At 41.0% G+C, this 22,542-nt stretch overlaps 1 protein-coding gene across 1 annotated transcript in view; it reads right to left on the bottom strand.

The window, feature by feature from the left end:
- The window catches only part of EEIG2 (EEIG family member 2), an 83,136-nt gene that overhangs the window by 18,035 nt on the left and 42,559 nt on the right, over positions 1-22,542 (bottom strand). The window contains exons 3-5 of the mRNA XM_055341153.1: positions 14,015-14,044; positions 9,945-10,061; positions 6,527-6,573 (exon numbers count right to left, since the gene is read on the bottom strand). Of these exons, the coding sequence (XP_055197128.1) occupies positions 6,527-6,573; positions 9,945-10,061; positions 14,015-14,044 (194 nt within the window). The remainder of the gene's footprint in view (positions 1-6,526; positions 6,574-9,944; positions 10,062-14,014; positions 14,045-22,542) is intronic.

The raw sequence follows: 22,542 nt of genomic DNA, 5'->3' as shown, positions 1-22,542 counted from the left end.
TCTCTGACTGTTCTGAATTTCACATTTCTCTCTGACTCTGACACTCTTCCAATTACCTTTTCCCTTGGATTATACCTCTTCCCTTTAAGGACGCTTGGGATGGTATTGGGCCCATCTGGAAAACCCAGAATAATCTCCTTATTTTTAGGTCAGCAGATTAGTACCTTAATTCCACTTGCCACCTTATTTTCCTTTGCCATTTAACCCAACATATTCACAGGTCCTGGGGATTAGGAGGTAGATATCTTTGTGGTAAGGGGTGCGGGTGGGTGGGTGGATGTTAAATGCTACTCTAATGCCACACATTAAATACATCACAGTTTAATAATTTCATGATAGTTCAATTGTCATTCAGTTGCCTTAATCTACAGACTTTATCTTTTTAACCTTTATTTTTTTTTTTTTTAAATTTTTTTTTTTTTTAATTTATTTATGATAGTCACAGAGAGAGAGAGAGGCAGAGACACAGGCAGAGGGAGAAGCAGGCTCCATGCACCGGAAGCCCGACGTGGGATTCGATCCCGGGTCTCCAGGATCGCGCCCTGGGCCAAGGGCAGGCGCCAAACCACTGCGCCACCCAGGGATCCCTCTTTTTAACCTTTATAAAACATTAAACCAGATGTAAAAAAAAAAAAAACCAGATGTAACAGTAACAAAAAAATGTAAAGCAATACAAAATTGTACATTACAATTGGTTACACAGAATCTCTCATATTTTTCCTATTCATCATCTCTTCTCAGCCTCCACTAATTACTTGTTTGGTCTTTGTTTTGTTTTTAATATTTTATTTATTCATGAGAGACACAGGCAGAGGGAGAAGCAGGCTCCCTGTGGAGAGCCTGATGCAGGATTCAATCCCGGGGATCACAACCTGAGCTGAAGGCAGACAGACACTCAACCGCTGAGCCACCTGGGGGCCCCTCTGTTTGGTCTTTGTACCTTATGACCATAAGAGTCTCCTAGCTAGTCCGCCTCTCTCTACCCATGCTACTGTCACTGTGCTCTTTCTGAAGTGTGCACATGAACACGTTACTCTCTGATTTAAAACACTTCAATAGCTCCTTCCAGATAAAGTTCAAACTCCTTAGAATGGTAATACAAGGCCCTTTGCAGTCTGGTCATGGCAACCTCTTAAATTACCAAAGGCTGGATTTTTAAATAATGTAAAACGATAGTGGAACCCTCCCCCAGCCCCACCCCGCATTTGTATTCCATAAGAAAAAGTAATATGCAAAACGAATACACTTGGAGAGTGTATTTTATCATGGATGGTGACTCATGCCCACCTGTCCTATCTTTTTAATGCCAGGTACTTTGTTTTTCCTTTCACAGGTGGCCTCATTTTCTTTTTTAAGATTTTATTTATTCATGAGAGACAGAGAGCGAGAGGGAGAGAGAGGCAGAGACACCGGTAGAGGGAGAAGCAGGCTCCATGCAGGGAGCCTGACGTGGGACTGGGTCTTCAGGATCACGCCCCGGGCTGAAGGCGGCGCTAAACTGCTGAGAGGTGGCCTGATTATAGTATCTCCATCCCTCAACCTCTTTGACCTGTTTTCCAACCTTCAGAGCTCCCAGTCTGTGGCTTCTTTCCTTTCTCCCCCCTATCAGTCTCCCTCTGGCTCCACTCTTTCCTGTCCAGCCTGACTTCAGGGCCACACCCCTTTTAGTAATTGACCTTCAGTTTGGTACACCTTGTTCTGCAGGTTCAAAAAACTTAAAGAACCCCAATCTTTGATAGATGTTAGCCTTTTAAAAAAAATTATTTATTCATGAGAGACACAGAGAGAGAGGCAGAGGGAAAAGCAGGCTCCTCGCAGGGAGCCTGATGCAGGAATCAGTTCCAGAACCCCTGGATCATGACCTGAGCTGAAGGCAGACGCTCAACACTGAGCCACCCAGGTACCCCAAATTTTAGCCTTCTTCATTAACTGCTCAAATACTGGGGCAACTAAGCATTATGGAGAAAATTCATTAACCATGGGGACTGATACTAAGGCAGACTTACAACTTAAAATCTTAGCTGGGGGCGCCTGCGTGGCTCATTCTGTTAAGCGACAGCCTTTGGCTCAGGTCACCATCCTAGGGTCCTGGGATGGAGCCCTGCATGGGCCTCCCTGCGCAGCAGAGGGGGGGAGCCTACTTCTCCCTCTGCCCCTCCCCCCACTTGTGCTCTTTTTCTCTCTCTCTCTCTCGCAAAAACAAATAAATAAAAACCTTAAAACAAAATAATAATAAAAAAATAAAATCTTAGCTGGGCCTTGAAAGCTCTAAGTCTCCCTAGACAACTCAGTCGGGTCTAATAAATAATCACTGAGTACTCATTACCCCTTTTTGTTCTGAAAATGTATTTGTATCCCTTATCAGAAAGTGTTTAATATAGCTGAATTACACAATGAAAGAGATGGGATTTCAACTTCACAGTAATGTTTAGAGTATGTGAAAAATGACCTAAATGACAATGTATTCATGTCCTGTAACAATCCCACAAACTCATGCAAGCCATTTTCTTTTCCTGGAGTGTCTTTACCTGCCTCTTCTGCTGCATAATTTCCTATTCATCCTCTAAAAATTAGTTCAGTGTCACTCCCTCAGTGAAGACTTATCCTGGCTTTCAAGAAAAAGTAGTCCTCTATGCCTCGATAGCATCATGTTCTGTGTCCATCTCCCACATTATTAGTGAATCCTTCAGAGCAGGGGCTTGTTTTACTTAATTTGGTAAATGTTAGCACATAGTAGACAATGCACGAATCTTGGGACCTCAGACAAATTAGTACCTTAACCGCTGAGCCTCAAGGTCCTCACTTAAAAAACATGGATAATGCATCACAGTTGTTTCGAGAATTAAATTGGGATTTAATAGTCATTAAATCATTTTGACAAATAGTTAATTTCCTTTCTTCTAGAATCTGAATGCTCCAGAGCCCTTGCTGCTCAAGAGGATTACATCATCCCCAGATCTGCTTTACCATCAAGTTGTCAGGTGCCAGGGTAGCATATAATTTCTCTCTCGAACTATCCTTTTTCTTTATTAGCACTAGTGGTTGGGCTTTCTTTTCTGCCAGTTTCATTCTTTTACAACAGTTAGTGGATATTTGATGAGTTGCAGAGAACTACAAAACGGAGTTTAGGGCAGGTAGTTAGAGGCTGACTGACCAGCTGTCTTATCCATAAATACAGGCCCTAAGGTATGAAATTTGTCTTTCAGAAAAATAATTACAAATAATTACAAATTACGTTACAGATCCTCTGCTCATAAAATATCAAAACTAGAGTTTTAAAGCTGAGAATGCTAACAACCTGCTGTCTTCTCGTTAGTTTCTACAGTAGGTTTTTAAAAACTTTACATCATGAAAAATTCAAAGACAGACAAAAGCAGAGAGAATAGTAGAATGAAGCTTCCCAACATCTAGGTCTTATGGACAAATAGTTGTGTTAGTCAATTGCTTTGTGCTTTAGCTCCTCACCTGTAAGATGAGAACTTGGATTTTATGATACTTTTAAAACTGGCTTTGTGAAGGTCCCTTAGAGAGTTTAGGGGTAGTAAAGTACTGTATCTTTTTGCTCCTCAACAGAAAAATGTTACATACCAGGATTTATAATATTCTAGGAAAAATAGGGTCACTGGACTAGAAAACTTCCAACATTCTTTTCAGCTCTAAAGTACTGTGATTTTACCTTTCTGATATATACTGAAATGTAATCTAATAAAAATAATTTACTTTTTATATCAGATGTTTAAACACTTTCCTATTCAGTCCATACTCAGCAAACACATGGAAATGTTAGAGCTGCCCTTTTTCTACTGATGTGTACGATTTCAGATGTTCAGAGAAAAGAGACAATAAATATTAGGGGTTTGGTTCTCTTGAAAAATACTTTCAGGTATCCTGGGATTAGGTAAGATCTGTTTATTCTAATGAGTTATAAACATCGTTTTCTATAAATATAAACTCTAGACTGTCAGAATTACATTCCTGGAGATAATACAGAACATAAAATGATCTATTTTTGAAATTCTGATACAGAGAGTTTCTGCCTCTCTGTATGTCTCTCATGAAGAAATAAATAAAATCTTAAAATTATTTTAGGGTGAAAAGAGAGCATGGGGGAAGGGGCAGAGGAGAGATAATCTCAAGGAGACTCCTTGCTAAACACAGTACCTCATGCAGTGCTTGATCTCATGACCCTGAGATCATGACCCAAGATGAAATCAAGAGTCAGACACTCAACCCACTGAGCCACCCAGGCAGCCCTGCACATTACTATTAAAAACATGAATTTGGGGACCTGGGTGGCTCAGTCAGTTAAGTGACTGCCTTTGGCTCAGGGTCCTGGGATTAAGTCCCATGTTGGATTCTGCTCAGTGGGGAGTCTGCTTTTCCCTTTGCCCCTCACCCCAGCTCATGCTTGTTCTCTTTCTCTCTTGCAAAAATAAATAAAAATCTCTAAAAAAACAAAAAAAAACCTATGAAGTTGATGCATAGGGAAATAATTAAGGTTTTCTTTTCTAAATGCATTTTCTCAGATATTTAAATAATATATAATTGACTTTCTTTTTTAATTAAGTGTCTTCAGGATTGCTAATGAGCAATCCTATTGCCTCTTCCCATTCAGTTCACTCTTCTATGCTCTGAGAGGACTTTTACACATCTTTCCTGAAACCCCCACCTCCCATCTTTCCCATTCCCACTCTTCAGTGATCTTGTTTCCTATTTCACTGAGAAATAAGGAGCAATTTGAAGATAGCTTCTATAGGCTCCCACTTTTCACATACCTGCATCTGAAGCCATATTCTTTGCCATCATTCCTCTCAACAATCCAAGGACACTGTCTAGCAACTGTCCTTTTTCTCTTCTGACCCACATTTCTCCTTCTCTACTGAACCATTCCTATCAGTATACAAATATGCTGTATTCTCTCCCATCTTAAAAAAACCCCAAAGACTTGACCTTGACCCCATTTCCTCTTTTTATTTGTAACTCTATTCTGTTCCTTTTTTTTGCAACAAAATTCCTCATAAGAATTGTTTATACCGTCTCCAATTTTTTTCCTCCCAAGCCCTCTTTAACCCACCCCAATAAGGCTGCAGGCTCAGAGCATTCTACCAAAGTGCTTGTTGAAGGCATCAATGGTCTCTGTATTGTAGATCCAGAGGTCAATTCTCAATCCTCATCTGCCATGATCCACTTCCGTGGTGTGGGACAGAGCCAATTACACTCTCCTTCTTGAAACACATCTTTCACTTGGTTTTCAGAGCAGTCCTCTCCTTTGGTTCCTCCCTCCTCTCACAGTTGCTCCTTTGCTGGTTCTTCCTTGTCTCCCCAATCTCCAGCACCCTGGAGTGTCCCACTCCTCTTTATTTATACTTACTCCCTCTATCTCATTTAATCAAATCTCATGGCTTTAACTACTGTGTGCTGATGACGTCATGATTTCCAAATCTGTATCTCTAGCCTGGCCCTCCCCATTGAACTCTGTAGTGCTATATCCAACTGCCTACTTGATGTGCCTGGTTGGATGTTTAATAGGGATCTCCAACAGAGCATGTCCAATACCCAAGTTCCCAACCTCTAACCTATTCCTTTTAGAGCTTTCTCATTTCAATAAATGAGTTACTCAGGCCCCAAACCTTGGACTACTCAAATAGCCTCCTAATTCATCTATCTGTTTCTGCCCTTGCTCCCACTGTTGTTCCTACAAATTGTCTATTCTTTATCCAGCAGCAATAAGTCAGATAATTTTATTCCCCTGCTTGAAACCCTCCAGTGGCTTTTTATTTTACTAAGTTATAAGTGGCCTAGGAGACTCTTTATCATCTGATCTCATCTCCTATCCCCCTCTTGCTTATTCTTTCTGTTCTAGACATACTGGTCTCCTGGCAGCTCCTTGGACATGCCAAACACACTCCTCCCTCCAGGCCTTTGCTCCTGTTTCCTCTACCTCAAATGCTCTTTCCTCAAATGTCTGCATGGCTTCCCACCCCCATCAAGTCTCTGCTCAAATACCATCTCTGCCAAGGAAGACTTTCTTGACTACTCTATAAGACAGCAACCCTTCTCCCCACTATGTCCACCTACCCTGCATTATTTTTCTCCAAAGCACTCCTTGCCATCTTTAAATTATACATTTATTTATTAGTTTGTTGTTTGTTTTCCTCTTAAGAATATATGCTCCAAGAGGTCAGAGACTCGGTCTATTTTTTTCACTGCTGTTTCTTTAGTGTCCATAACAGGGCCTTACACATGGTAAGGCACGTAACAGGTATTTGTTGAAGAAATGACTAAGTCCACCAAAGTCAAATTAAAAAATTTAATTTGTATTGTTTCACCCAAAACTTGAAGATGATGATGAAGATTATTTAAGATCTAGCTTAAATAATTTAAGAATGTGGGGGGCTCATTTAGTAAAAGCACCATCCCTTCACTGGTTAACAACAAAATATGAATGTAAAAATTTAAATAAAAAATCACTATTATATTTTCAGATATTTCAGATAAATAATTCATTTACTGAGCATCAACTTACGTTTTAAAACATGGGTCACCAGACATCAGCTGCATACTGATCAAAACCTGGGTATTAGAGAAGGAAATATGATTATAAAACTTCCCTTGAGACAAGAAGCCATGTTCTGCTAATCCATGCATCCTCTACAGAACCTAGGCCAGTATTTCCTACTCAGAGATTATTAAATAAAACAATTTCTGAATTGGGTTGCATCCAGTATTAAATTGCTGCTTTATACAGACACAGATTAAAAACCATTTTTTTAACATTCAACCTTTGTAATGGCAAAAATCGGAGTGGGAAACATGGACATGGAGAGCAAGTGTTGTACTAGGGACAGCCCTGTGGGCGCATGCTGCCCTGGTCTTGGTTCTGTCTTTCCTCCAGGTTTCCTGTGGTGCTTGCTTAAGTGTCTGGAATGTTTTTCTCCACCTTGCCATGCTGACACTTGACGGGGTGCCTGCGGTGGCCTGTGAGAGCACATTTCTGGCTTTTGCTCCAGCTTTAGAATTTAAAGCTTTGCTAATGCTTTCTGAAATGCTACTGTTCTCTAGCTGCTGACTGTCTCTTAAGACTCAGCCATAGGATCTTGTTATGTTCTTTAGGGACAAATAATGGTAATAGTAGTAATGATAACATTAGCAGCATTCGTGATTTGAGAATTAATTATGTGTCAGGCATAAGCTAAATGCTTTATACTGCATGATTTTATTCAGTGTTCAAAACTCTTATGAGGGACTGATCCTTTCCTTTTAAGCTCAGGAGATTAAGTGATATTTTCAAGATCAGGGAGCTATAAAGGGCAGAGCAGAGATTGGAAACTAGGACTGCATAATACTGAGACTCATGGTCTCTATGAAGAAGAGAGTATTTTTATAATGTGCATATTTTCTACTTAGTGGCTGACTTGTAAACTTTAGAGCCTCATTTCTTTACGCTAGTGCCTCCACTACTGTTTTTTTTTCTCTTTGAGTGCTACACTTATTACATGTGTGACCTGGGCCTGACATGCTGGCATCCTTAACCCCTCCGCTTTCACAGAACTCCACAGTCTGGTTTTCCACTACATCAAAATGTACTCTTGAATATCCTGAATGTCTCAGAAGGGATGGAGATGGCACATGCAGCTTTTAAGAAATTGTGTGGGAAAGCAGAACAGAGAGAGTGGGACAGTGGCTGGAGGAGGACAGAAGTGATTTTGTTTTAAATACAGTAGATGTGAGTGGTGTGTGGAGATGCGAGGAGAAAAAGGTATAAAATAGAGTATCTGAGAAACTGGGAAAGGATGCTTACAAAGGAAGTATAGTTGCTAGATGGTGGTGAGCAAGACTGTAGGAACAGCAACTGGATGGTTGTGTGATCTCTAACAATGTTCAGCAACTAGGATGCAGTCCCAGAGAGGGCGGTTGAGTTTGAATGGGGTCAGGGATTTGCCAGGGGAGACCAATGAGGGAGATGGGTGAAGGAGCAAGGAGTATTTTTAAGCATAGGAGAATCATGGATTCTGGAATCTAAGCTGGATAAAGAGGGAAATAGAAGCAAGTGGAGGCTGGTAGAGAGTGAGAGAGCAGTAAGGTGAAGGATAGCTAAGCAAGTAGCAGAGCAAGAGAACTGGAAACATAAGAGTATACTGTAGCAGAGGGGAACTCAGCTGGTGAAGTTTCTAGAGGTAAAAAAGTCTAGAGTGTGGCTATGGGGGAGGAATTGAGATGAATAAAAGGAAACAGTTGCTGGAGAAGGGTAGTTTAAGGAAAGGAGAGGCCTCAGGCACATAAAAGATCACCCAGAGGGGGAGAATACATAAAGAAGGCAGTCTACAAGGACAGATCACCTACCACATGGTGAAGTCACCAAAACATGATGACAGAAGGTCTGGAAAGAGAAACTGTGAGCCAGAAGCTACGTCATCAATGAGCAGGAGAGAGAGGTAACTAGATGGACAGGCGATAACAGAGCTCAGGCCGGGAGAGAATGTGAGAGCAGAATGGTGTGATCTACAAGAGTAAGTTATGGGGCTCCTGGGTTGCTCAGTTGGTTGAGTGTCCAATTCTTGGTTTCAGCTCAGGTCATGATCTCAGGGTTGTGAGACTGAGTCCCGTGTTGGCCTCTGTGCTCAGTGGGGGTATGCTTGAGGCTCTCTCTCTCTCTCTCTCCATTCTGTACCTGCCCCTGCTCATGCATGCATGTGTGACCACTCTTACTCTTTAAAATAGATAAATAAATCTAAAAAAAAAAAAAAAAGTTTGTTGTAGGACCACGTGGGAGAGATGGTGTGAAAAGATCAAAGGGGGGCCAGAAAGAAACTGCTCCAGGAGTTGGCCCTAAGGAGTGGGGTGAGGATGGGGGAGTCTGAAATTAAAAAGTCATTTCAATTTCCAATGAAAATACTATAATTCAGAGAAGGATTACCAGTCTTCTTGCACTGCAAATATGAAGAAACTGAATTTAGCAGCTTGTTTGGGGTCAGTCTAAGAATGAACAGTGCAGTCTGTTCCTCTGAGTGTGGTGCTTGGACAGCATGGAAACATGAAACAACTGTTGACCACACAGCAGAAGGTACGCATTCTGGTCTCTGCTCTGCCACTGATGACTTTAGTCAGACACTTCATTGAGTCTCAGCTGCTTCATTTATTCTAAATGGAGAGAATCCACCCCATCTATCCAACACTGTTAATGTCACACAGGTATATGTAAGTGCTCTGAAATTTTTTGTTATATTTACTGAAAACAAAGTCTAGAAAGTATAGGTATAGGGTCATTCTTTGCTCCACTAACTTCTGACCATCCAGTTTTTATTCTGAATTATTTTTCTTTCTTATCATTACATAACTTACCATCATGGGGTAACCTAACTAAAATACAGCAAAAGGTCTGTCCAGTGAGTCTTACTAGGTAAAAGGCACTTATATTTTTTCAACTGGTCTCATTTACTACCCCCAGCAACTCTGAAGTGTATGTTCTTTCTGTCACCCCCGGAACAGGAAGCTGCTGATGGTCCTTGGAAACAACAGGGCGGATGCCTAAAGTGAGCTCCAGTGTCACTTTGCTAGTTACAGGAGAGCCCAGTTACTTTTCTGCGCCCCCCACAGCTGCTTGGGAAGTCACTTTTTGAGAGCGATAAATGTTTCTAAGGTGTTTTCACTCATCATGTTCCTTTCTCTCAATGAGCCCTTGCTGTAGCAATTCTAGGTACTATTCCCTGAATGTTCACAGCCCCAGAAACACCTTAGGATCGTGAAGGCGAACCTCTGTTCCCTTTCACTGCTCCTGTGACTTGGGTAGCTTCCACCCCTAGATGGTGAGTGCGTATTTCAGTGGCTTGGTCAGTCTATGATCTCAGGACTGATTCCCATCTTGCCCTTGACTGGATATACCTTTGCTTATTTACAGGCAGAGATTCTCATTCGTTGACATGTAAATCTCAAAACGTGCTTACTTTAAGAATGGAATTATCCTGCCTTGTATTTTTGGTATCATAGCCTTCCAGTAAGCAGCGGCGGGTGGTATTTCCTGATCCAGCAAACTCTGCCAGGTTCAGATCTGCAAAGCCCAGCTATGAAAGGAAAGGGAATCATATTAATAGAATATCTACTAGGCTTCCATCATATTCTCCTTAAAATGAACATTCGATCCATGTTCTAAACAAGTTCTCTCAAACTTCAGTCATCTGCAGTTTTGGCCATCTGAACAAGATCTGCTCTACTGGTTGCTTATTTCATGTCTTTAGATGGGCTTGTTTCTTTGTAAAAATTTATTACCTATTCTATTCTTGTCTTAAGCAATGCAATCCCTGAAATCAGATTTGATGTGCTAAATATATATATTTTTCTGTACATACTGAAATATAGAACTGTTGAAATAAAAATAATGCTTATCAAACAATTAAAATCATTGCAAGTAGCAGTGGTACTCACCCCACACAGTGGGAGAAAATAACAGCAGACCAATCATGGTCATTTGCAAATTCATAAAGCACACTGATCAGACTTTCTTCTCCCTATTCTGGTTCTGGCACCTTTCCCAGTTAACCATTGGTGACTGCAGACAGTTGCAGGTTATTAAACTTTTACTTTCCATGCAAGAAATAGAATGACTTAAGTGCATCACGTGTTTTTCTTTGGTAAAAGGCTGTTCTCCTTCACCACCTTCCACAACATTTGCCCTGCTGATCACACTTAAGCTAAAACTCTCATTATGAAACCTTCTTCTCCCCTTCCCCAAAGCTGTGCCCCACAGCCACCCTCTATGCTGCTCTCCAAAAGTTCAGCTCAAACCTGTTCTTCCCTCTTGTTACTACCCAGGTTCAGTCCCCATTTTCTGCAGCTACCAAAAATTGCCCTGTAGTCTTTCCTGCGATGTTGTTCAACCCTTATTTCTCACTTCCAAGTGGTACAAGAACTATGCTTTGTTTTTTTTTTTACAAACTAAGTCTGTTCCATTTTTTTTTAAATTTATGATAGTCACAGAGAGAGAGAGAGAGGGGCAGAAACATAGGCAGAGGGAGAAGCAGGCTCCATGCACCGGGAGCCCGATGTGGGATTCGATCCCGGGTCTCTAGGATCGCGCCCTGGGCCAAAGGCAGGCGCCAAACCGCTGCGCCACCCAGGGATCCCAAGTCTGTTCCATTTTACATGACTAAATGCATATGGAGTCTTTTATTAAAAACAACAAAGTTGTTTTAAGTTTGTAATTAAGCATATGTCCCTGAATACCTAATAAAAAGTATTAACCATTTCTCAAACACTGCTATAATATTAAGCTGCCTGTTTTAAGATTTTATTTATTTTTATTTTAATTTTTTTAAATTAATTTATTTATTTATGATAGTCTCTCTCTCACACACACACACACACACACACACACACACAGAGAGAGAGAGAGAGAGAGAGAGAGAGAGAGAGAGAGGCAGAGACACAGGCAGAGGGAGAAGCAGGCTCCATGCACCGGGAGCCCGATGTGGGATTCGATCCTGGGTCTCCAGGATCGCGCCCTGGGCCAAAGGCAGGCGCTAAACCGCTGCGCCACCCAGGGATCCCTGTTTTAAGATTTTAAAACACATAAACACATACTGGGCACATAAGAATGACAATTCAAGATGAAGATTTTAACTACAGGCTGGAGCATTATTTTAGTAGCTTTTAACTGATATAAAAAGAATGAAAAATAAAACTTACAGGCCAGTTGAAGGGCCATGATTCCTAAATGCAATAATAAGTCAGAACATATTAGGTCACAGTGACATCTACCTAATTTTCACATGGCTCCTCTGGCCTTACTGCCTTTTAGGGGTCCAACAGATCAGAAGAAAAGTCTGGATGTATCCAGGGAAAAGCCACATCCCAATGAGCCTGTGAAGATTCATGTGGCTATTTGATCACATATCATCTGAAGGCCCTATTTCATGCATTACCCATTCCTTTTAAACCTCTAGCATACCTCCTTTTCATCCAAACTCTCTGCTGATGCTTCCTAATTCACTCAGAAGATAAAAGCAATCAAAAGAGCACTTAACTTCCACAAGCTCTTATTGTCAGCCACACCCATTCACCTGCTTGCAGCTATACCCTGAGTACTATAAATGAACTGGCTACACTCCAATCTGACCAGCCACTCTCCTCCCTCCTGCCTACTCAAGTTTGTTGCTTCAGGAATTCCTCGGTCTCTTCTGCATTCTAGTTTCCCTTCTCTACGGAGCCATTCCCATTACCTCACAAACATGCTAGAGTTTTTACCATCTTAAAGAACAAAAGATCTTGTCTTTTGCCTCCCCACCATCATTCAATGTTCTGATACTCCTTATTAGCAGAGCTCTGATTTTATTTTTATTTATTTTTTATTTTTTAAAGATTTTATTTATTCATTAGAGACACACAGAGAGAGACAGAGAGAGAGGCGGAGACACAGGCAGAGGGAGAAGCAGGCTCCCTGCAGGAGCCCGACATGGGACTCGATCCCAGGACCCCAGGATCACGCCCTGGGGCAAAGGCAGGCGTCAAACCGCTGAGCCACCCAGGGATCCCAGAGCCCTGATTTTATTCAAATGTCCATCCTTAGCTCATCCATGTGCAAAAGGAAAGTAACCCGACCTCTAGCTCATTGTTAAATTGTGATTAGTCTAAGCTAGCCATGCAATCCATTTCTATTGCCCACGACTGGTTTAGAAGTGGGCATATGATTCAGTTGTGGCCAATGAAAGGTATGAGGAAATCCTGAGGGCTGACTAGGAAAAGCTTTCTCACTCAAAGAAAGACACACATGGAGAAGCAGCTGGGTTTTGTCATATGTGAACGTGTGGACTAAAAAAACCATCTGGTGACAATGAGAAGAGCTAGCCAAGAACAAAGTCATCACACAGAGAATGGAAAAATGAAAAGAGAAAAGTAACATGGGTTCTTGATGACATCCTTCAGTCAGTGGATTAACTAATCCTGGAGCAGCTCTACCTCACATCTGCAGCTCTGTGTCCTATCTACTTGCTTTGTGAAATTAAACAAACAAAAAAAGTATCTCTAAGTGAAGAGGATATTCTGTTACTTGTAGCAAAGACCACCTGACACTGCAACCAAGTCGTTTTAAGGAGTTACATACTTTTTTTTTTTTAAGATTTTATTTATTTATTCATGAGAGACACAGAAAGAGAGGCAGAGACCCAGGCAGAGGGAGAAGCAGGCTCCCCGGGGGTAACCCGATGGGGGACTCGATCCCAGGACTCAGGGATCATGCCCTGAGCCAAAGGCAGACACTCAACCACTAAGCCACCCAGGCACCCTGGAAGTTAGGTAGACTTGATGGTTAAACTAGTGTCCTGGCTCAGGTGACTGAATTGACGGAGATACTATCAGAGACTGAAAATAAAAGAGGAGTCTGTGCATTTCTGGCAGTATTACTAATTATTTCTATTTGGCAAAAAGGTGAGCATACTCATTAGAAATTCCACATAGCTAGTAAAAGTATAAAGGATAGTAGTGGTCATATATTACACAGCGCTAAGTGCACACAGAGGAGAGGTCCTATTCCACTGGGGGGTGGGGGGAAATGGGATTGGTAATACTTCCCAGGGGAGACCGAATGAACAGATGCGACTGCTTAATGGAAACCAGAGATCATCTTCTAGCAGGGAAGCTGAAATGTAAGAATAACATCCCCTAATCAGCTTTTAGAAAAAATGTGCTTATAATTTATTGCTGGATTCAACTGTTCAATCTCCAAGTTGCTTTATTTAAAAACAGCCAACTTGGGGCACGTGGGTGGCTCAGTTAGTTAAGCCTCTGACTCTTGATTTCAGCTCAGGTCGCTAGGGTCCTGGGATCCAGTGCTCAGCAGGCAGTCTGCTTGTCCCTTTCCTTCTGCTCCTCCCCCCACTTGCACTCTCTAAAATAAATAAATAAAATCTTAAAGAAATAAAAACACCCACTTGAATAGCAATTAGAAGAGCAAACTATTTGATTTTTAAGCTTATTTAGTGAGCGATATAAGTTCCAAAAGAGTTAAAGAACATCTACTTACCTTTGCATAAGCTTTTCCACCTTTCAGTTCCTGCCAAAGATAAAAAACACTGTAAGACTATCATATGATTAAAGATTTAAAATTAAACATATGTCAAATAATTCTGAAGTAGACAATTACATATTTACATGCTGGCAAATACTGATAGTAAATTTATAATAATCTTAAATTAAATTATTTGGCTATCCCGCCCCCATCCCCCAAATTATCAGAATTTTAATTTAGAATTTAACTTAAATCTGAAAAAGGTAAATGGTAAGAAGTCAAGCTAATTTTTCTGATGAAGAAATTGCCTAAAAGTGTCCTAGACATGTTGTAAAGAAATTAAATCACTGAAGAAGTGTTAAATTGCCTATTTACTTAGCAAGTACATGAATGACATTGTAGAAAGATTTTAAGCATTGAAACCCCTACCCTAGAGACGACTGTTACCAATTTTTAGGAACAGTCCAAAAAATGCTATGTGTGTGTGTGTATTTCTCCCTTTACTCAAATGTACCATACTACACACACTGCTCTACGTATTTTTCTACTTTATATATGTATCAATATAATAGCATATTTTTTCTACTTTATATATGTATCAATATATAGATACATAAATACATGTAATATTGATGCACGTTAGTATAATAAAATCCCTCTTCATTAATGCAAACAAGACTGGCAAAAGTGAAAAATAATAAATATACAGCGATCTTAACATTTTATTTTATTTGAAATATATAACTGTACACTAATTTGCCAAATCTCTGGATTTAGGACACCACACAGTTGTGAGAATTAAGTGTAAAACACTCAAAACAAAGCCCAGCCCACAGTGTACTCTGTATGTGTGCCTGCCACATTATAATTAGGGTCAAAATCTCCTCTCCCTACCCACTTAAAAAAAATTAGTCTTAGGTGTACAACACAGTGATTTGACAATTCTAAACATTATGCAATGTTCATCATGGTAAGTGAAGTCACCATCTGTCACCATACAATGCTATTACAATATTAGTAACTATATTCTCTATGCTGCACTTTTCATCTCTGTGACTTATTTTATAACTGGAAGTTTGTACCTCTTAATCCCCTTCACCTATATTGACCATCCCCTCATCCCCCTCCCCTCTGGTAACCACCAGTTTGTTCTCTGTACTTATGATTCTGTTTCTGATTGTTTGTTCATTTGTTTTGTTTTTTAGATTCCACATATAAGTGAAATCAAATGATATTTGTCTTTCTCTGACATTTCACTTAGCACAATACCCTGTAGGTCCACCCATGTTGTCAAAAATGGCAAGAGTTCACTCTTCTTTATACCATTTCCATCTTTAAAGTGGTGAATTTAGGGGTGCCTGGGTGGCTCAGTGGTTGAGCATCTGCCTTTGGCTCAGGGTGTGATCCTGGGGTCCTGAGATTGAGTTCTATGTTGGGTTCTCTACAGGAAGCCTGCTTCTCTCTCTGCCTATGTCTCTGCCTCTCTCTCTGTCTCTCATGAATAAATAAAATATTTTATTTTATTTTTTAAAGATTTTATTTATTTATTCATGAGAGACACAGAGAAAGAGAGAGAGGCAGAGAGACACAGGCAGAGGAGCCCAACGTGGGACTTGATCCCAGGACTCCAGAATCACGCCCTGGGCCAAAGGCAGGCACTTAACCACTGAGCCACCCAGGGATCCCCAAATAAAATCTTTTAAAAAAATAAAGTGGTGAATTTAAGCTCTCTGCTTCTCCCTGTTTGATAGTCAGCCACAACTTTTTTTTTTAAAATTTATTTATTTATTTATGATAGTCACAGAGAGAGAGAGAGAGAGAGAGAGAGAGAGAGGCAGAGACACAGGCAGAGGGAGAAGCAGGCTCCATGCACCGGGAGCCCGACGTGGGACTCGATCCCGGGTCTCCAGGATCGCGCCCTGGGCCAAAGGCAGGCGCCAAACCACTGTGCCACCCAGGGATCCCATCAGCCACATCTTATAGTTCAGTACCAGCCCTGTCCCTGAGACACAATGGTAAAAGTCAGAGTAAATGGATTTGGCCTTATTGGGCACCTGGTCACCAGGGCTACTTTTACAGCCCGCAAAGTGAATATTGTCACCATCAGTGACTCCTTCATTGACCTCAACTACATGGTCAACATGTTCTGGTATAATTCTACCCACAGCAAATTAAATGGCACATTGAAGGCTGAGAACAGGAAACTTGTCATCAATGGAAAGTCTATCTCTGTCTTCCAGGAGCAAGATCCTGCCAACATCAAATGGGGTGATGCTGAGTATGTTGTGGAGTTAACTGGAGTCTTTACCATGGAGAAGGCTGGGGTTCACTTGAAGGGTGGGGTGCCAAAAGGGTCATCATATCTGCCCCTTCTGCTGATGCCTCCATGTTTGTGATGGGCATGAACCATGAGAAGTATGACAATTCCCTCAAGATTGTCAGCAATGCCTCCTGCAGTACCAACTGCTTGGCCCTCTGGCCAAGGTCATCCTTGACAACTTTGGCACCATGGAGGGACTCATGATTCATGACTCCATGCCATCACTGTCAGCCAGAACACTGTGATGGCCAAGGGTTTGGTCAGAACATTATACTTGCTTTTACTGGTGCTGCCAAAGCTGTAGGCTAGGTCATCCTTGAGCTGAATGGGAAGCTCAATGGCATAGCCTTCTGTGTCTCCACCCTTAATGTGTCAGTCATAGATCTGACCTGCTGCCTGCAGAAAGATGCCAAATACAATGACATCAAGAAGGTGGGTGAAGCAGGCATTGGAGGGTCCCCTCAAGGGCATCTTAGGCTACAGTGCAACTGTCTCCTGCAACTTTAACAGTTACTCCCACTCTTTTACCTTTGATGCTTCCATTGCTCTCCAAGACCACTTTGTCAAGCTCATTTTCTGGTATGACAATGAATTTGGCTACAGCAACCTTATGGTCTACATGGCTTCCAAGGAGCAAGAGCCCCCTTGACCATCAGCCCCAGCAAGAGCAAGAAGAGAGAGGCCCTCACCTGCTGGGGAGTTCTTGTCCCAACTCATTCCCCAATACACTGAGAATCTCCTGACCTCTACACAGTTTCCATCTTAGACCTTGTGAAGAAGGGGAAGGACCAGGCTTTTGTCCTCATTTTCCCTTTGTAATGGCTGTTTAGATGACCAATAATGTCCATTTTTGTTAAAGCCCAAAGGCTGTCTCCATCTTAACCCTCCAACAGCATCTTACAGGCTTGGCTACTCCACTCCTTTCCTACATCTTTTTCTTTTCTAACCTTCCATGGTGCTGTAATTGCCTGGTTTTACTCCTGCCCCACTGGCTGCTCCTTCTTACTCTCATTTGCTGGACCTACTCCTGTATTCAACTTCTGCAGAGAGAATGCTAGTTGTACTCCAACCATCCATTCCCCTGCTCTTCAAAGTAGTAGACACCTGTATTTTTAGGTGGCCATCTGGCTATGTAAAATAATGACAATTTTCTTCTTTTTAAAAGTTTTAAAATTTAACTTAAATACACTGTATTATTAATTTCAGAGGTAGAATTCAGTGACTCACCAGTTATGTACAATATCCAGTATTCATTACTTCAAGTGTCTTCCTTAATGAGCATCACTCAGTTACCCCATCCCCTCATCCACTTCCCCTCTAGCAACCCTCAGTTTGTTCCTTATAGTTAAGAGTCTTTTATGGTTTGCCTCCCTCTCTGATGTCATTTTATTTAATTTTTCCTTCCCTTCCCCTATGTTCATCTGTTTCATTTCTTAAATTCTACATGAGTGAAATTATATGGTATTACAACATTTTCTACCTCCCTTTTGTGCCATGGCAGTGTGACTAAGATCTGGCCAAAAGGATGTAAGAATGGACACACACGAATTCTTGCTCCTCTCCTGCTAACAGTAATTCATACTACCTTGAGTGTTAGAGTGATCCAGGATTTGGTTCAGGGCCTCTTGTCTTCTCTATCTACACTTTTCTCCATTCAGTTATGTTGCCTTTTTTTTTTTTGGATTTCATTTATTTATTCATGAGACACACAGAGAGGCAGAGACATAGGCAGAGGGAGAAGCAGGCTCCTCATGGGGAGCCTGATGTGGGACTCCATCCCAGAACCTGAATATCATGCCCTGAGCCGAAGGTAGATGCTCAACCATCGAGCCACCCAGGTGTCTTTTTTTTTTTTTTTTTGTGAGAGAGAGAGAGAGAGAGAGAGAGACTGTGAACAGGGGGAAGAGCAGAGGGAGAAGGAGAGAGAGAGAGAGAGAGAGAGAGAGAGAGAGAGAGAGAGAATTTTTTCTTTTTTGAGAGAGAATTCTAAGCAGGCTCCACTCTCAGTGCAGAGCCCTACATGGGGGTTGATCTCACAACCCTGAGATCATGACCTGCGCTGAAACAAGAGTTGGACACATAAGCAACTGAGCCACCCAGGTGTCCTAACTCTGTAGCTTTAAATAAAAACTGTATGCTGGTAACTCTCATGTCTCTGTCTCTAGTCTGGCTTCTGATCCTGAGTGCAGACCAGTATCTTTAAATGACTACTAGACATTCCTACTTGGTATCTCATAGAAACCTTCAAGTTAACATGGCCAAAATGGGCCTGCTGATCTCTGCTTACCAGTGCCCAAAATTATTTCACTCTGAACTTTTGCCATTTCAATAAATAGCACAATTATCAACCGATATGCTCAGGCAAAGGTCTAAGAGTTATCTTCAATTCTCTTCCCCTCATTTACATCGAATCCATTAGTGGGGGGCGACCTCCAGAAATACATCCTAAATCATACTGCCTCTGTGGTTATAGTTCCATGCTGATACAAGCTTTCCTCACCTGAACCATCCCCTCCACCTATGTGGCCTATCTGCATGCAGCGGCAAAAGTGATCTTAGAAGATCCTATCTTTCCTTAGTAAAATCCTCAAATGGATTCCAATTATAATTAGCATAAAATCCAACGTCGTTACTGTGTCCTTTAAGGCCTTACCTGATCTAGTGCCTCCATCTCATCTCACCAAGAGCTTTCCCTCTCTCTGTTTTCCATATTCCATCCAGGCTGGTCTTCTGTCATTTAAACATGACAGATTTGTTGTTTATCCTAAATAGGGTTTATAATATTTTTGAATCTGTGGTTCGGTATTTTTTTCATTAGTTTTAGAAGAGTCTCAGCCACAGTCTCGCTCTCCTCCTTCTAGGGCTCCAATTACAGATATGTTGTATCTTTATGCCGTTTCCCATGTCTTATGCTCTTTTTTTGTATTTTCTACTTTTTTCCTGTGATTTTGTCTGGATACTTTCTTTTGTCTTACTTTCCAGTTTATAGAATCTCTCTTCAGTTTTGGTAAACCTGCTGCTAAATCCATGTGTTGAGATTTATTTTTATCTCTTTAGCTTTATTCATTTTTTAAAATTTTTTTAAAAATATTTTATTTTTTTAAATCATCTCTATACCAAAGATGGGGCTCAAACTCACAACCTGAGATCCAGAGTTGCATGTTCTACTGATTGAGCCAGCTAGATGCCCCTCAACTATTTAGTTTTAATTTTAGTTATTTTCTCAGTTCTAGAATTTTTTTTTTTAAGATTTTATGTATTTATTCACGAGAGATACAGAGAGAGAAGCAGAGACGAAGCAGGCTCCATGCAGGGAGCCCAATGTGGGACTCGATCCCAGGACCCCAGGATCACTGCTCCAAACGAAGGCAGACGCTCAGCCACTGAACCACTCAGGCATCCCTCAGTTCTAGAATTCAATTTGCTTTTTGCTTTATAGTTTCTACTTCTCTAATAAAATTTCCCATAGTGTTCACTCATTATAGTTACCGTAAAACTTTGTCTCTGATCTCCCCAAAACTTGTATCTTCCATGACTCTGTTCTTATCTACTTTCCTTTCGATTTTTGGTCATGCAGTCAAGTCTCTTGGTGTGCTTGGTAATTTTTGTGCGTGATAACTTGAAGTAATTTGAGGCTTAGAGTAACGTTATTTTTTTTTTATAGAAAATACACATTTGCTTCTGGCAAGTTTTGAAAGGGGCAGATACCTTCCTCTAAGCAGGGGTTAAGCTGATTAGAAGCTGAGTTTCAATCTTTATACAGGCTGATCTCTATCCAGTACATTCCTTCTAGGTTGAAACTCTTAGGAAGTCCCAATGAAAAGTCTGGGATGTTTCCCAAGGCCCTTCATGCTGATGGGTCCTGGACTCCAGTTCTTCTCACTTTAGTCCTATAAAACTGCTGGGATCTCAGCTAGCTTCCTTGCCTCTCAGCCCCTGCTTTTAGCTCAGCTTTTTCTTCTTCTTATTTTTTTTTTAAGATTTTACTTATTTACTAATGAAAGACAGAGAGAGAGAGAGAGAGAGAGAGAGAGAGAGGCAGAGACATAGACAGAGGGAAAAGCAGGCTCCCTTCAAGGAGCCAGATGTGGGACTCGATCTCAGGACATCATGACCCAAGCCAAAGGCAGATAGATGCTCAACCACTGAGCCACCCAGGTGTCCTAGCTCAGCTTCTTAACCACTGCTTGCAATTTAGCAAATGATTTGAGGGAAAAAGCAATGCCCAGTATCAGGCTCAGCTCTTTACACTTCCCTTGTATATGATTCTAAGCTTAAGTCTTTACTACCTTGGTGGCTTCTGATGCCTTCAAGCAGCTGTTTTTAATATTTTGTCCAACTTTTCTATTGTTCTCAGAGGGAGAGGTGGTCTTTAATAAACTGGTCCATTAATTTCAGAAGTATAAATCTCCAGGTTTATTATAATATTAGGGCTTGTTATGGATTACATTGTACATTTCTCTCCTCCGACCTCCCAAGATATTTTGAAGTCCTAACCCCTAGTACCTCAGAATGTGACCTTATTTGGAAATACATAGGTAATCTAGGTAAGAATGAGGTTCTAATCCAATATGACTGGTGCTCTCATGAAAAAAACAAAGGAGATGTGAACACAGACACACACAGAGGGAAGATCATGTGAAGACACAAAGGGAGAAGGCAGCCACGTAACTGGAGTGATGCATCTACAAGCCAAGGAATGCCTGAAGCTACCAAAAGTCAGGAGAAAGGCATGAACAGTTTCTGGAGCCTTTAGAGCATGGCCCTGCTGACACCTTGATTTTGACTTCTGACCTCCAGGACTATAAGACAATAACATCTGTGTTGTTTTAAGCCACCCAGTTTGTGGTACTTTGATATAGAACCTCTAGGAAACTAACACAGGGCCTTTTTACTTTCAGGTATGGTATGGTTATGTGCAACTTACTGGGTCATGGGGTGACCAGATATATGGTTAAACACTACTTCTGGCTATGTCTGTGAGGGCGTTTCTGGATGAGATTAACATTTTAATCAGTCAACTGAGGAAAGCAGATTGCTTTCCACAGTGTGGGTGGGCATCATCCAATCTGTTGAGGGCTTGAATAGAAGAAACAGGCTGAGAAAGGTTAAATTCTCTTTACCTCACTGTTTGAATTGGGACATTGATTTTCTCCTGCTTTCAGACTAGGACTTATACCATCAGCACTCCTAATTAACTCTGGCTTTGACTTGCACTTACACCATTGGTTTCCTGGTTCTCAGGACTTTGGACACAGACTGGATCCACACCACTAGTATTCTAAGGTCTCCAGCTTGCAGATGGCAGATTGTGGGAGTTCTTGGCCTCCACAACTGTGTATGCCAAATTCCTTATAACAAATCTATTTCTATATATATAGCTATGTCTCTACTCTATATTGATGCTGTTTCACTGGAGAACCTTGCCTAATACAAGGTCCTACTCCTTTAGGATAGTCTTTTCCTAGATTTTTACATGGGTGCCTCCTCTTCAAACGCTACCTTTCAGAGAAGTCTCCACTGGCCCCTCCCCCTAATTTTCTAAGATGATTTTCTCTCCCTGAGTTATTCTCTATTATCTCATTGTATTTCATATACAACACTTACAACATCCACTTATTTGGTTTACATGGTTAGTCTGTCTTTCCTACCACTATTCCTCCCAGCTCCAATCAGAAAGCAGAATCCTTGAGGGCAGGAGCCCAATTCCAGTTCACCACTGTCCTTTCAGTGCCTAGAATAGTACCTGGCAGTTTGTAGGAACTCTCCTATTTGTTTACAGGTGATGGACTGCTTCCCTGTGTCCTAGGCAACAGAGTGTATTATCAAACTTTTTGATCTTTGTTAAATTTATAGGTAAAAAAATGGTGCCTTATTTGTAGTTTTAATATACATGAGTGAGACTGAGTAATTTTTTATAGATTTGAAAGCTATTTATATTTTCCATTTTGTAAAATATATATTCTGTCCCCTGCCTATTTTTCTAAAGGGTTATTTATCTTTTCTTCTTGATTTATTTGAAGGAGCTCTTTTTATATCAAGGAAATTAGTCCTCTGACATGATGTGCAGATGTTTTCTCTTAATTTATAGCTTTGCTTAAGGTATTTTTTTGCAATGTAGAAAACGTTTATATAGAGGAGTTTTCTAATTTTTCTTTATGGGTTCTCACTTTTATTCTCATGTGGCCTTTTCTCTTTTCTCATTGGTTGAAAAATACCAAGA

Source organism: Nyctereutes procyonoides, unplaced genomic scaffold (assembly GCF_905146905.1).
Source record: "Nyctereutes procyonoides isolate TBG_1078 unplaced genomic scaffold, NYPRO_anot_genome, whole genome shotgun sequence".
Taxonomy (NCBI): Eukaryota; Metazoa; Chordata; class Mammalia; order Carnivora; family Canidae; genus Nyctereutes; species Nyctereutes procyonoides.
Note: the sequence above shows the minus strand (reverse complement) of the source record. Positions and strands in the feature narration are given on the sequence as shown.